We start from the raw sequence: 13,942 nt of genomic DNA, 5'->3' as shown, positions 1-13,942 counted from the left end.
AGGGTCCTGGGCTGGGAGGTGGTGAGCGCTGGTGCTGGGCCATCGCTGGCCATGTGAACGAGCAAGTGAGCGGATAATGGACACCTGCAAGGGCAACACCGGGCTGTTCAAAGAACTTCATTTAAAATGCAGGCAAGTATGAAGATAACCAGAGCAGTTTATACACACAGGCTTTTTCCATCATTGAGCTTAGAAAATAGTGGAAGTATATAAAGATAAAAGTAAATCTTATAATGTCTGTCGATAAGGGGTCCCTTTCCCTTCCCTGATCTGGTTATTTCCTAATTATTAATTTAGAAATTATTATTTTTGGCAGTACTTACATAACCAAGTGAAATACCGGCAGCATGTGGTAACTAAGCTGGGCTCTTTACAGATCTCTAATCTGACGGATGGCTACACACCACATGCAAACTACAGTTCCACTTGCAAATGAGTCAGGTGAGAAAAACATCTGTGTATGAAACAGAATATAGTGTGAAGCGTATCTAATCTTAAATATTTTAATTTATATACTTTCATGAATATAGGTAGATAAGAAGTCCACTTTTCAGATTTTATTTCATTATAGAATATATTTGATAAGGATACATACAAACAGATTCATCTTTAATACATGTCGTTCGCTCGTGCCCCGCACTTCCGCAGCAGGCTGGAGATGTCATAAAAAATGCTTCCAAAAGCTGCTCTGAACCAGCCCCTCTAAACAACCAGTGCTGTAGAGTTCAGATAATTCAATTCAGTGACTTGCCCGGAACAAGTAAAAATCTTAATATTCGTTTTTAAGTCTGTTTATTACTCTTCTGTTTTAAAATCTGAGATACATTCCCCAATGTAAACAATAAATTTTACTCTGTCACACAATCGAAATGGATAAGGCCTTCTTGACAAATGTATGCCACTTACGTTGCCCTTATCAGAATGCAATCTTACATCATGGCGTAATGAGGTGTCCATGCACGACAGACAGGAGAATCAGCTGCCCTGTGTACCTGGTGGAGCTTCCAGACTTCTCCGCGCTGCAGGTTCATGGTTCACTTAAGAGAGATCTTTTTGACTTGGTCTACTTGGTCTTAAAATACAAATGTACAATGTCCAGAAGCATAAAATAGTAAAGCCTAGCCTTACGTATTTATTATGAATTGCTAAAATCCTATACAAGTACAATACCATATCATGCCAATTAATATACAGAGGAGATAGCTAAAGTCCCCACCATTCTCAGGGCACGGGAACGGGGAACGGAGGGACACTGTTCATGTAGGTGTTAAGCCACTGACTGCGTCTGGTTAGGCAGACAGTGTAACCGAAGCTCTGAAATGCCTGCATACCCTGCTGAAATATTTAAGCAAGTCTGGAGTAGAATCTGCTTAACACAAGAAGATTACAACTCTTTTCTCACCAGCCTCCCAGAGGGAGAGTTGAAAGCAACCTTAGAAACGCAACCAAATCAAGTCGTATTTGCAATTCCCGATTCAGCTGTGCAAATCAGGCATCCCCTCTCTTCTCAGGCCATTTATCCTTTTAGGAACAATCCATCAACAGCGATCACAATTCGGTACCTCATGATCATCATAAATATTGGACTCAGCAAGCTAAATGGTGAAATCATAAAGCCTATGTACAATATTTTAAAAGGCATTCTGTGACCATTTTTGAAGAGTTCATAGAAAAGTTAGGAAGGATATACCAGTTACTTCCGTCAATGTCACCATAATGTAAACCTTGGCATCTTTTTTATATTAAATGTGCACTGTTTTATGTATTGTACAACAAAAGAGAAACCCGAACTGCTGATCCGACGGGACGCTCACTGGTTCACTAGGGTAACCGGTAGAAGGAGTCGTTTTCCTGAGGTTTGTAAGAACTTGTTGAACACAACAGAAATCACAGTGAGCGAGCGCGGGGGCGTCTGTGCCTTCCGTGCCTGGTCTGCTCCCCACGACTCCTGCCGGGGCTAAATGACCCGCCACTGCATGATGCTCGTGTCTTTGCCGCCTGTGGAGATGAGGTGGCTGTCGTCACAGAGGAAATCCACGTTGGTGACGTGACTGCTGTGCCCGCTGTACACGTGGCTGGGAGCCTGGGGAGGAGGGCACGGAGGAAGTGTAAGGCAAAGAGACGATCTGGAGTTGGAAAGTCCTGGCATTCTACACTCATTCCCCCATTCCCTCCCCACTCAGAGCTCTCATTTGTGCACAGACACAGGAGGGACACGGAAGTAAACCACACGAGTCCCCACGCATCAAGAATCTGGTCTGGTGGGGGGACAGACATGGGCAAGTGACTGCCCCGGGTGGGGACACGTTCATTCCCAGAGGGCTGTCTGAGGCATGCGGCCAGCCCAAAGGAGGGACCAAACAGGTGCCAGAGGTTGAGGGTGAGGGGTGCCCTCAGTGATGGAGGATCAGGTCTGGGAAGGACGAGAGGGGCGTTCTAGGCTCTGGCGTTGGCTGAGCTCAGCAGGGCCGGAGCAGAGGGGAGAGGAGTGAGGCCCATGCAGCTACAGAGGTACACAAGCCAGATCCAAGGGCTTCGTAGGGTCAGGGGTTTTCCCCAGAGGGCAACGGGGGGCCCCGAAAGTGGTCTAGGGCAGCAGGATAGCGGGGTCAGGTGGACATCTGTGGCCGGTGGCATTCACTCACAGCACCGTTCTCCTCAATCACCAAGCAGCCGGGCAGGCAGTGAACGCACGCCCACAGGGCTGAGATTAGCCGAGAAGACAGTGCTTTACCCGGAACTGCGAGCAGGGGTATGAGAAGAGGTGGACTTTGCCAAAGTCGTCGCCGGTGCACAGGACTTTTTTCTCGTGGGCCCGACACACGGCATTGATGTCGGTTCCGTCCGAGCCTTCTGGCCACACTCCTAAAACAAAGACACAGACAGAGCATTGGAAACACCAGGAACACTGAGCCATACTATATGGGGACTGGCCACTGAACTGTCACCAAAGTAAAATCGTCATGAGTCCCCTGCTTTAGAAACCAGGACCAAAAGAGTGCTTTGCTTCTGCTCCCAGCCTCTCCCTGTTTCCGTGATCATCACTCCAGGCTTTCCCAGAAAACTCCTCCAGCCTCAGCCTGTCCTACTGCACAAGAGTGGCAGTGATAGGCCTCTGGGCTCCCACCTCTTCTGGGGCCCTTCTGGATGCTACAGCAGAGACAGTGCTAGAAACCCTGGTTCTGGACACAATGCCTTTCCTTTGTCTCCAGAACATCCGATGGGAAGCTGATTAGTCCTCAAGCCTGCAGTTTCCTAACTTATTTTTTTGGGGTAACTCTTTACATATGAGAGTCTCTCCAAAGGACCTTTCAACTCTGCATCTGCTTGTGCCTTTCAGGTGTTTCTCGGCGTTAGCTCTCTGTGGGTGCTGTGTGCAGGTGTGGTATCCGTCTGCCGTGGGCCTGGGGAAGCAGCCACTGTGCAGCCCTCTGCCTGGCTGGGCCAGCAGCATGGTCTGGGGGATGGTGTCTCCTGACCATTGCTCCAGGAAATGCTTGTGGTCCCAAAACCTTTGGCTCTGAGACAGCTGGAGGTGCATCACTTTCTCAACTGGCAGTTCTGGGGTAACCCAGGGGGTCCTAACATCCACACCAGAAAATAGTAAAATGCCAGCTCTACGGAGATTTGTGAAATTCTCACCAACTTACCAACTTACGACCTTACAAGAAGAGATTATAAACACTGCTTTTTCTTTTTATTCTACTAAATTGTGGTAAAGTGTTTTAGACCATTTATAAATATATTCCTAATCTGAACTTTGGAAGGAAGTGAAAAATTTAGTTAAAGGACCAAAAGAAAAATAACAATTCTAACAAATGATACGTAAATTGATTAAGTGCCATCTGGTCCACCCATCTAAGAAATCTGGCACAACCTCATGCGGGAAGATTCTAGAGAATCATCTCAGGAGCCATTTCATACAAGAGAAAAGGGTCATAGCCCACATCTGTGCTTCCCCCTGGCCACTGCAGGCAGGCCCAGGCTCCCCCCACCCCGGGGACTGCAGGGCGTGGGTCCTGCAGGGTCACGCAGCAGCAGAGCAATCAGACAAAACTGGTGACTGCGAGATTTCATAACTGCTGGAGAAACATTCGAAAAGTAGAGACACCTTATGTTCGAACGGAATGAAAGCTGCAGAAAACTCACCAAACACATGGAAGCCCAAAGTGCAGGTGTGTGAAGCCCATTCGATGTCTCTCGTAGTTTCCACACTTACGACCTGCTTGCAAGCAGAGGGAACCCCTGGAGAAAACAAACACGGGCCTGGTGACGTCTGAGCCAGAGTTCCTCTCCCCTCCCGTCAAGGCTGGGCCCTCGGAGCCACGCCCCACCAGCTCCAGACCCCTCTGGAGAGGGACACCTTCTGCTTCCCAGCCCCGTGGGAACTGTGCTCACAGCCAGGGGCCTGGGTGGGGACCGCCTCTTCCTTCTTTCGTTTCCTCCCATCTTCTCTGGGTCTGTTTCCCCAGTCTGGCTTCTCTTTTCTTTGACATGCTCTGGTTCCTAGGCCTCGGCCTGCTCACTGTTCCCCTTGGAGCCACTGAACACAACCCTGCCCCCTGCTGTCAGGCTCCCCAGCCCTCCCCCAACACACACACACACACACATATGTGCCCCCAATCACTTCTGCTCCAAACCGGGAATGGACGCTTATGGAAACCAGTCATACCAAGTACCTATGGCCTCCTAAGTGACTTGTTTGTTCCCCAAATGAGCTCTCACTAGTGGAGTATGAGACAGTGTCTGAGAAGATTCTAGACCCAGGGCCTGTCCCTGAAAACTGTCCTCCTGCTTTTCCCCGTGTGAGGCAGTACCTTGGAGGGGGCGGGGATGGGTGGAGGGGAGGCCTCGCTGGAGGGAGGCGCCATCCTGGCACCTGCCATCTCTCCCTTTTTCCCTCTCCCTTTTTCCTCAACAGGTAGGCGACCGTGTCCCCGCCCACTGGCTCCTGATGCCCGTGGCCTCGTATCTGAGCCCAGATTTCCTTGTCTATAAAATGGGATAAGCCGGGAAGTGCTGTGGGTCATGGGAGAAAAGGTAGGTGAAGAACAATGCACTCTCTAGTACCTTCCTGGGCATGGAGACCAGGCCCTCCTCACACCCCGGGACCCCCTGAACCAGGCCCAGCACTCAGCACGAGGCCGGTGCTCGGTGAACGTGTGAGGAACCAGCGCACTGCGGGAAGTATGCGTCAGTAAGTGCCAGCCTTTATCATCCTCCCGGTGCCCAGGTCCTGCCTGGGCACAGACACTGCTGGGAGAGGTTGAGAGAGAAGGAGGAGGGGTCCTAGGGGCTGCTGTCCCCCAGGCGGGAAGGACTTCATGATCTCTGCCTGCCTGGGATGACGTTTTCACAAGGGTCCCTCTGAGGGCTCTGACCCCACTTTCTTCTGCCACATGTGCCTCCTCCAGCCTTTCCCTGCAGGGTTTGCCTTCCCCTCTCAGGGCCCTGCATGTTCTCCTCAACAGGGGTCCACGGTGGGCCCCAACCCCAAGTATCTCTGTGTCAGGAGGGACTTGAGAGGTTGTCCAGCCCAATTTCTCTATTTCACAGAGGAGGAAACCGAGGCCCAGAGAGGGCATCACGTGCCCAGGTTGTATGGGAAGTGGGTTTCCGCAGGAGGCCCCATTTTGGTCTCAGAGTGAACATTCTATGTGATCTGAACCCAGACAACTCACAGTAAAGGATTTCATAGTCTCCAGAGTTTGACACGAGGAACTGCGAGTTGACGGACCAGTCCAGGTGAGTGATGAAGCTGGAATGACCCTGGAGAGAAAAGCATCGTGTCAGTTTCCCTTGCCTCATCAATTCCGGACCAACACTATAGCGACGTCATGAAATGACCACGCGCATATCCACGAGAAGGGATGAGAAATGCTTACCGAGCACTTGCCCACTCGAGTGTACTTCCTCCCGTTGTCGCTGACTCCGTATATATAGATGCAGTTGTCATGGGAGCCTATCGCTAAGAAATTCCCGTCTACAGAAATATGACAGATTACATTTCAATTGTTAAAAATAAGCGTTGTATCAATGACAAGGGATAACATTAGTTGCCAACACAGATTTAGGAAAAATTGTCAGACGAATTATTTCAAAGAGAAAAATCTGCTTTGAAATGAATCCTACACAGCTTCAAAACTATCTTTTGAAAATCCACTCCTGAGCAGATTCCTCTCGTTATAAAACCCTTTCCCGGCCATCCCCATCGCGGAAGGAGCGAGACTCAGTTCCTCAGTGGCGCCCACAAGGCCGTCCAGGATGCGGCCACGTCATTCCTCATTGAGCACACCGGGTTCCTCAGTCCTCAGGGAGGCTCTCCCTTCCCCCGCCTGGAAGGCCCTCCTGCCTTTCCTCCACTGGGCCATCAGTTAGCATCTTCCTCATTGGCTTTCTGGCCTCAGGAAAGCCCAAGGAATCAGGCCACGAAGCTCAAGTAGAAACACAGGGGGAGGCGCTCATTGTGACACAAAAGCAGAGCCTGTCCTTGTGGCCGGCAAACGTGAAACGGGGAAACCAAAGAGGGGCATCCAGATACACTGGGAAGGAAATGGGGCCTGAGAGATGAGTCCGGAGAAGGCCAGACTTCCCGAAGGCCGGGAACCAGAAGGAAGGAGGCTGGAACCATGTGGGGGTAGGCAACCTGAAGGCCAGAATGGAGGGTAGAGCAGGGGGGTCTCTATGCAGCGGCTTGGGGACGGTGGCCGAGTCCCTGCTATCACTGAGCGTCAGTTCTGCCCTCCACAACGCGTGGCAAATGGTGCCTTTTCACAGCAATTCAGAGGATTCCCTCGGACAACATCTGTGAAGGTCCTAGCGGTCCCTGGACCAGCAGAAGGCTCAACAAGAGCTCTCCCCACCTCTTCCCTCTGATTTTCCTTCTCCCAGGGCAGGGAATCCTACAGGAAACAGCATGGCCTGGCACCTTCAGGAAATGGTGTTTTAGGAAGTTTTGGCCTAGCCCAGGTTAAAATAGGGGTGTTGGGAAGACCGAGTCAGCCTGTGCAAAGCAGGAATCCTGAGGGAATGGGGTAAACAGGCCAAGGACTGCTGAGGCCGGGAGACAGGCCACCATCTGGTGCTAAGGGTGCTTAGAGGAGGCCCGAGAGCCACACGGGAAGCCATCTGCACTTGATTCCTCCCACGGATCAAGCCCGCACAGTAACAATGATGATGATAAGGAACACTCAATGCTAATAGTAATTACTATCAAGTAACTGTAACAGTCAACATTGATGGAGTGCCTACTGTACACTATTTTAAACTCTTCCTGTATTAACTTATTTAATCCTCATAAAACCCTATGAGACAGAAATTACTATCCCCCCTTTCAGGAGAGGAAACTGAGGCACAGATGGTAAAGTAACCTGCCCAAGGTCACACAGGTTACAGAAGCTAGGATTCAAACCCAGGCAGTCTGACTCCAGAACCTGAGCAATTCATTGCTAATTCCACTGCCCCTGTGACATAGCTTAAGGGGAGAGAACAGCTGAAATGACAAACGACATGTCAGCGTGCTGGGCTGTGCACTCTTAAGCAAAAGGGTCTCAAGATAACAACTACCTTATCACTGACCTCTAAAATAATGGGGTCTCTTTCATGATGGAACCACTGTTAGGATTTTGACTCCATCTCTAGGATTTTGACTATGCTGCGTACCTCATATAAGTGGAATCATACAATACTTATCCTTTTGTGACTGGCTTATTTTACTTAGCATAGTGCCTTCAAGCTTCATCTGTGTTGCAGCATATATTAGAATTTCCTTCCGGGGCTGAATAATATCCCATTGCATGGATACACCACATGTTGCCCATTCATCTAGTGATGGACACTCGGGTTGCTTCCACGGCTTAGCTATTGTGAATAATGCTGCTATGAACATGGGTGTACAAATACCTCCTTGAGGTTCTGCTTTTAATTCTTTTGGGTGTGTATCCAGAGGTGGAATTGCTGGATCATACGCTAATTCTACTTTTAGTTTTCTGAGGAGCCACCATACTGCTTTCCACAATGGCTGTATCATTTTATATTCCCACTGACAGTATAGGAGGGTTCCAGTTTCTCCACATTCTCATCAATACTTCTTGTTTTCTGGATTTTTTTTGAAAGTAGCCATCCTAATGGGTGTGAGGTGATATCTCATTGTAGTTTTTATTTGCATTTCCCTAATGGTGAGTGATGTTGAGCATGTTTTCTTGTGCTTATTGGCCACTTGTATATCTTCTTTGGAAAAATGTCTATTTAAGTCCTTCGCCCCTTTTTGATATTTTTGGGTGTATATGAGGAAGATTGCCACTGAGCTAACATCTGTGCCAACCTTCCTCCATTTTATGTGGGATGCTGCCACAGCGTGGCTTGACAAGCGGCACTAGGTCTGCGTCTGGGATCCGAACCTCCGAACCCTGGGCCACTAAAGTGGAGTACATGAACTTAAGCTCTACGCCACCAGGCCAGCCCCTGTTTGTTTGTTGCTCCAGAAACACATGCACAGCTGCCTGCCAGGGGGCTTGGGGGGGGGGGGGGATGGGCAGCTGCTACTGTGATAAAGCTGAACTTGATCAAACTTTACCATCCAAGCCTTTCTCTAGAAGTTGCAAACCTTTAATAGACTCCAGAGTTCCAAAATAGTTCCAGCAGACAGATTCTGCCAGTGCCATTGCTGTCTAGGTGGGGAGACAGATTCCTGGTGCTTCCCACCCTACTGTCTTCCCAGAATCCTCTCTCATTGCCCCACCACCCCTTAAAACTCAACTTTGAGGTATAATTTACATGCAATAAAATGCACACATTTTAGGCGTACAGTTCAAAGAGTTTTGACAGCTTACCTGTGCGACTACCATCTCCATATCTGTAAATAACTGAATGCCAAAAGGAGCCAGTTATCTACAGTGGTATAGCCTATGTGCCAGAAAAGTCTTGTGTGCAACCAGAAAACTCCTTCTGCTGATCACATTCTGCTTTGCACCCAGTCAGTCGCATTGTAGTTAGTCTGCATTCATGCATGCAACGCATATTTACTGAGCATCTACTCCGTATTGCCTAGGCTTTCCACTCCATTGCATCTACTCCCAGCTAGGTGCTAGGCACACAGTGCTGAACAAAATAGGGTCCCTACAATTATGGGACTCTGGGCCACTCCCTGAGGATCTGGGGCCACCACCATTGCCATCGCTGATGATGACATCACATCACCCAGGACATCTGCGTAATGCTCCGCTCTTCAAACAGCACGTTCACACCTCTTTCAGTTGAGCCTCACAATAACTTGCTATCTGATTTGGCAAGGGTCACCTGGTTAATGAAGAGAGGGCGCTGAATCCAAATGTGGGTTGCCCTAATTTGGCCCGGGGTCATCCAGGGTCACACAGCTGCCAGTGAGTGACTCTGGAGCCTGAGAGGCCGAGTTACCGGAAGACAGAGCTCTCTGGTCTCCAGGGAATGGTCATTAGCATAACAGACAAGAAACGGAAATATACTCCTGAGGACCCTGCACATGCTAGCAGGAGCTGATAGCTAGCTGAGGGATTTCTAGAAAAACACACCATAGATGAAGCCCTCTTGCACATAGCAGAGGTTCAAAATAACTAAGAAAGTGATGAGAAACACATAAGAGAATGCAGAGTATTGGCTAGAATTAACAGAATGAAATAAGATACTTAGAAAGTCAAGAATGAAAGGCTTTCTGAGTCAAGTAAGCTCCTCTCACCAAGGAGAAAAGGTCCCCAGGGTGTCTGGGCAGTTGTCTGTTTAGGGTGAGAAGTTATGAACTTTGTTCGGGCACAAAGAAAAAGCACCCAAAAGGGATGCTCCTTCTATAAGGTCACCTCTAGAGATCAAGAACAGCCCCATCATGAGGCAGAGGCGACCCCAGTCAGCTTGTAAAATAGAAGATTCCTACAGAGCAGTAGCAGCTCAGTCTTGGCCAAGTATTTCCAAGGGCAAAAACTGCTATTTTCAAGAGTGTTCACATAGCCAAATATCTTGCATATCACAGAAAAACAGTACTTCCTAGAACATGAGCATATGATGACAAGACTTAGAAACACCAACCTACCCAGTAGCGATGAACACCTGTGGCGTCCACATGGTCAAAAGGACTCAGGAGCCAACCTAGAGTGGCTTCCACTGGCCAATGATGGATGAATTGTTCTATCTATTGTAGCTATCATAGATTGAAACATAGGAAATAGCAAATATACTTAAACTCATAATGGCACCACAACCACCACCACCACCACCACCACTGATTGCTCACTGTTAAAGGGTGCAGGGAACAAACGTATTATCTTGGAAATTGCTAAATAAAGTGAAAGAAACCAAGTGTTTATCTTAACTTTCCCATATGAACTCTACCTTACTATTGGGTAACAAAATAGTATACCACTTGTTAACAAAATAGTAGATGAAGAGAAGTTTCTCTTTTCAGAAGTCTTATATCAAATAAATGAATAAAAAGCTAAAAGTGGAAAATCAATCATTTTCAGCCCCTTATGGATCTAGGCATTGGGCATCAACAGCTACTAACGTCACAAAAAGTGAGACGAGCAGACATGACGTGCCTGCTGTAGGAAGAAGATGCCAACACACACAGAACCTGAATGCGATCAAGATCCACAAGTCACTCTACAGGAAATACAGGGAACAGAGGAACATGTCAACAGCATGGATGCACTCAGCAAAATCCAGAGTGTGGAAAATGCTACGGGAAAAATGAGCCAGTTTCTTTGACAAGTAAACAGTGAGAGAGAGAGAAAAGAAGAGAAGAAGAGAGAGAGAGGAAGAGAGAGCAAGTATAAACAACTATGGATTAAGAGACTTATGAGCATATCAACTAATTACCATGTGTGGACCTTTTTTTGATCCTGATTTAAAGTGTTAAAAAAAAACATGTCAGGGGCCAGCCCTGTGGTGTAGTGGTTAAGTTTGGCGCACTTCACTTTGGTGGCCTGGATTCACAGGTTCAGATCCTGGTCACAGACCTACACCACTCATCAGCCATGCTGCAGTGGTGACCCATATATAAAGTGGAGGAAGATTGACAGAGATGTTAGCTCAGGGCTAATCTTCCTCAGCAAAAACAAACAAACAAACAAAGTCAGTTGAAAATTTGAATATTAACTAGATATCTGATGATATTAAGAAGTTAATGTTAATTGGGGTTGGGGAGGTGACAATGATTCTGTGCCTATGTTAAAAATAAGAGGGCAGGATTTCTAGCTGTGGCCAAGTGAGAAGGCTGGCAAATCCTTTGGCCACAAAGCAATCATAAAGCTGTACAAAACTGACAAAAACAACCATTTCAGGACTCTGGAAATTGATCAAAGACATAAAACCATCTGAGAAGCATTTATGCTTGAAAAACTGCTGAATTTTGGGTAAGAACAGTGGAGCCCATGGTGCTCTTACCTGGGGCTCTTCTCGCCCACTCACACTTGCTTGGCCGGCACAGAGGTTCTGCCAGGGAAAAGCAGGCTGTGAGGATCTGTGGCTTAGTTGCTGTGATCAAGTGGGCTCACTCAGTATGAAGCCCTGGGTGACACCCATGTCCAGAAGCATTGCCAACGGAAGTGACAAGTTGAGTGGGGAGGGCCAAGGGCTCCACTAGCCTGAAGTTAGGGTTGTGGTTGGAGTGAGTACAGTCTGGCTGATGGGAGGCTGTGGGTACACACCGTGGGCAGGAGAAGACTCTAGCTATCCACAGACTCCTGGCCAAGCTGAGCCTGCACACAGGCACAGAGAAGATGTAAAAAGTGCCAGCAGAAAGTAAAAGCCAGGGCAAACTTGGAACAGCCTGAACTGTGCATGTGCTCTTCTACCTGCAAACACATCCAGTGGTGGAGGATGGAGAGCCTACTGGCCTAAGACATTTGAGCACAACCTCTGTCCAATCCTTCATTCAAAACACATGAAGCAAAACCTGACAGAGTCAAAAGAGAAATCAACAATTCCACAATAATAGGTGAAGATTTAAATACTTTGCTCTCAACAACTGATAGAACAATTAGACAGAACATCAGCAAGGATATAAATGAACTGAACAATACTATCAATCAACTCTGAACATTATCAACCAACTCATATAGGACACCCCACCCAAGAATGCAGAATATACATTCTTCTCAAGTCTACATGGAACGTTCTCCAGGACAGACCACATGCTAGGCTGTAAAACAAGTCTCAATGAATTTAAAATGATTAAAGTTATAGAAAATATGTTGTATGACCACAGAGAAGTTAAGTTAGAGAACAACAACAGGAAAAAATATGGAAAATCTCCGAATATTTGGGAATTAAAGAATACATTTCTAAATAACCCATAGGCCAAAGAAGAAATCATTGAGGAAATTAGGAAATATTTTGAGCTGAATGAAAATGAAAATACAACATATCAAAATTTATGGGATGTGGCTAAAGCAGTGCCTACGGGGAAATTCATAGCTTTAAACATCTATCCCAGAAAAGGTCTCCAATCAATAACCTAAGCTTCCACTTTAAGAAACTGAAAAAGAAGAGCAAACTAAATATAAATCAAGCAGAATAAAGGAAATAATAAAGATCAAAACAGAAAAAATAGAAAACAGGAAAAAAAATAAAGAAAAATCCAGGAAACCAAAAGTTGATTCTTTGAAAAGATCAACAAAGTTGAGAAAACTTTAGCTAGACTGACCAAGAAAAAAAGAGAGGAGACAAAGTTTCCAGAATCAAGAATGAAAGAGGGGTCCCCTCACTACCAACCTCAGAAAAATTAAAAGGATTTTAAGCAAATATGATGGATAATTTTATGCCAACAAATTAGACAACTTAGATGAAATGGACAAATTACCAAAAATGACTTAAGAAGAAATAGAAAACCTGAATAGGATTATAACAAATAAAAAACTTGAACTAGTAATTAAAAACCTTTCCACAAAAAAAGCCCAGATGTTTCCCTGAATTCACATGAATTTCTATCAAATATTTCATAAAGAAATAATACCAATCTTTCATAAACTCTTTCAGAAAATAAACAAGGAGGGAACACTTCCCAACTTACTCCATAAGTCGCATCAGTGCTCTCATACTCAAGCCAGACCAAACCATCACAAGAAAAGAAAACTACAGACCAATATCCCTCATCAACATGGATGAAAAATCCTTAACAGAATATTAACAAATGGAACCCAGCAATGTAGAAAAAGGATTATATGCCATCCTCAAGTGAGATTTACCCCAGGAATGCAAAGTTGGTTTAACATCTGAAAATTAATGTAAGACACCATATTAATAAAATAAAGGACAAAGACCAAACGATCATCTCCACAGATGCAGAAAAAGCAATTGACAAAAATCTAACACCCATTCATGATGAAAACTCTACACAGATTAGGAATAGAAGAGAACTTCCTCATAATGACGAATGACTGAATGCTTTTCCTCCCAAGACTGGAAGCAGGCAAGGATCCACTCTTGACACTTCTGTTCAACACTGCCGTGGAGGTTCCAGCTAATGCAATAAGGAAAAAAATAAGTAAAGGCATCCAAAGATTGGAAAGGAAGAAGTAAAACTATCTTTATTTGCAGATGACATGACCCCATATGAAGAAAATCCCAAGGATTCTATACAAGCGCGCATATACACACACACATTACTACTAAAACAATAAAACAGTTTCGAAAGGTCACAGGATATAAGAGCTATGGGCTAAAACCAATTTTATGTCTCTATACTAGCAACTAGCATTCTGAAACTAAAATTAAGAAAATTCCATTCACAGTGGCATAAAAATGACTTTGGGATAAATCTAACTGAGGAAGTGTAACGCTTGTGCAGTGAAAACTGTAAAACATGGCTGAGAAAAATTAAAGAAGATCTAAACAAATGGAGAGACATTCTACGGTCAAAGATGAGAAGACTCAGTATTGTTAAGACAGCAATTCTCCCAACGTTGATCTATAA

The 13,942-nt window shown here is 46.1% G+C and overlaps 1 protein-coding gene across 12 annotated transcripts in view; it reads right to left on the bottom strand.

Moving 5' to 3' along the window:
- Nucleotides 1-542: 542 nt before the first annotated feature.
- The window catches only part of EML1 (EMAP like 1), a 166,890-nt gene continuing 153,490 nt past the window's right edge, over nt 543-13,942 (bottom strand). For all 12 annotated transcript variants that reach the window (XM_005605439.4, XM_070249698.1, XM_070249700.1 and 9 more), the window contains 5 exons: nt 5,886-5,983; nt 5,682-5,769; nt 4,150-4,245; nt 2,735-2,865; nt 543-2,083 (listed from right to left, as the gene is read on the bottom strand). In XM_005605439.4, the coding sequence (XP_005605496.1) occupies nt 1,958-2,083; nt 2,735-2,865; nt 4,150-4,245; nt 5,682-5,769; nt 5,886-5,983 (539 nt within the window). In that variant the 3' untranslated portion in view covers nt 543-1,957. The remainder of the gene's footprint in view (nt 2,084-2,734; nt 2,866-4,149; nt 4,246-5,681; nt 5,770-5,885; nt 5,984-13,942) is intronic.

This window comes from Equus caballus, chromosome 24 (assembly GCF_041296265.1).
Source record: "Equus caballus isolate H_3958 breed thoroughbred chromosome 24, TB-T2T, whole genome shotgun sequence".
Lineage (NCBI taxonomy): Eukaryota > Metazoa > Chordata > Mammalia > Perissodactyla > Equidae > Equus > Equus caballus.
This window is presented reverse-complemented; position numbering and strand designations above follow the sequence as displayed.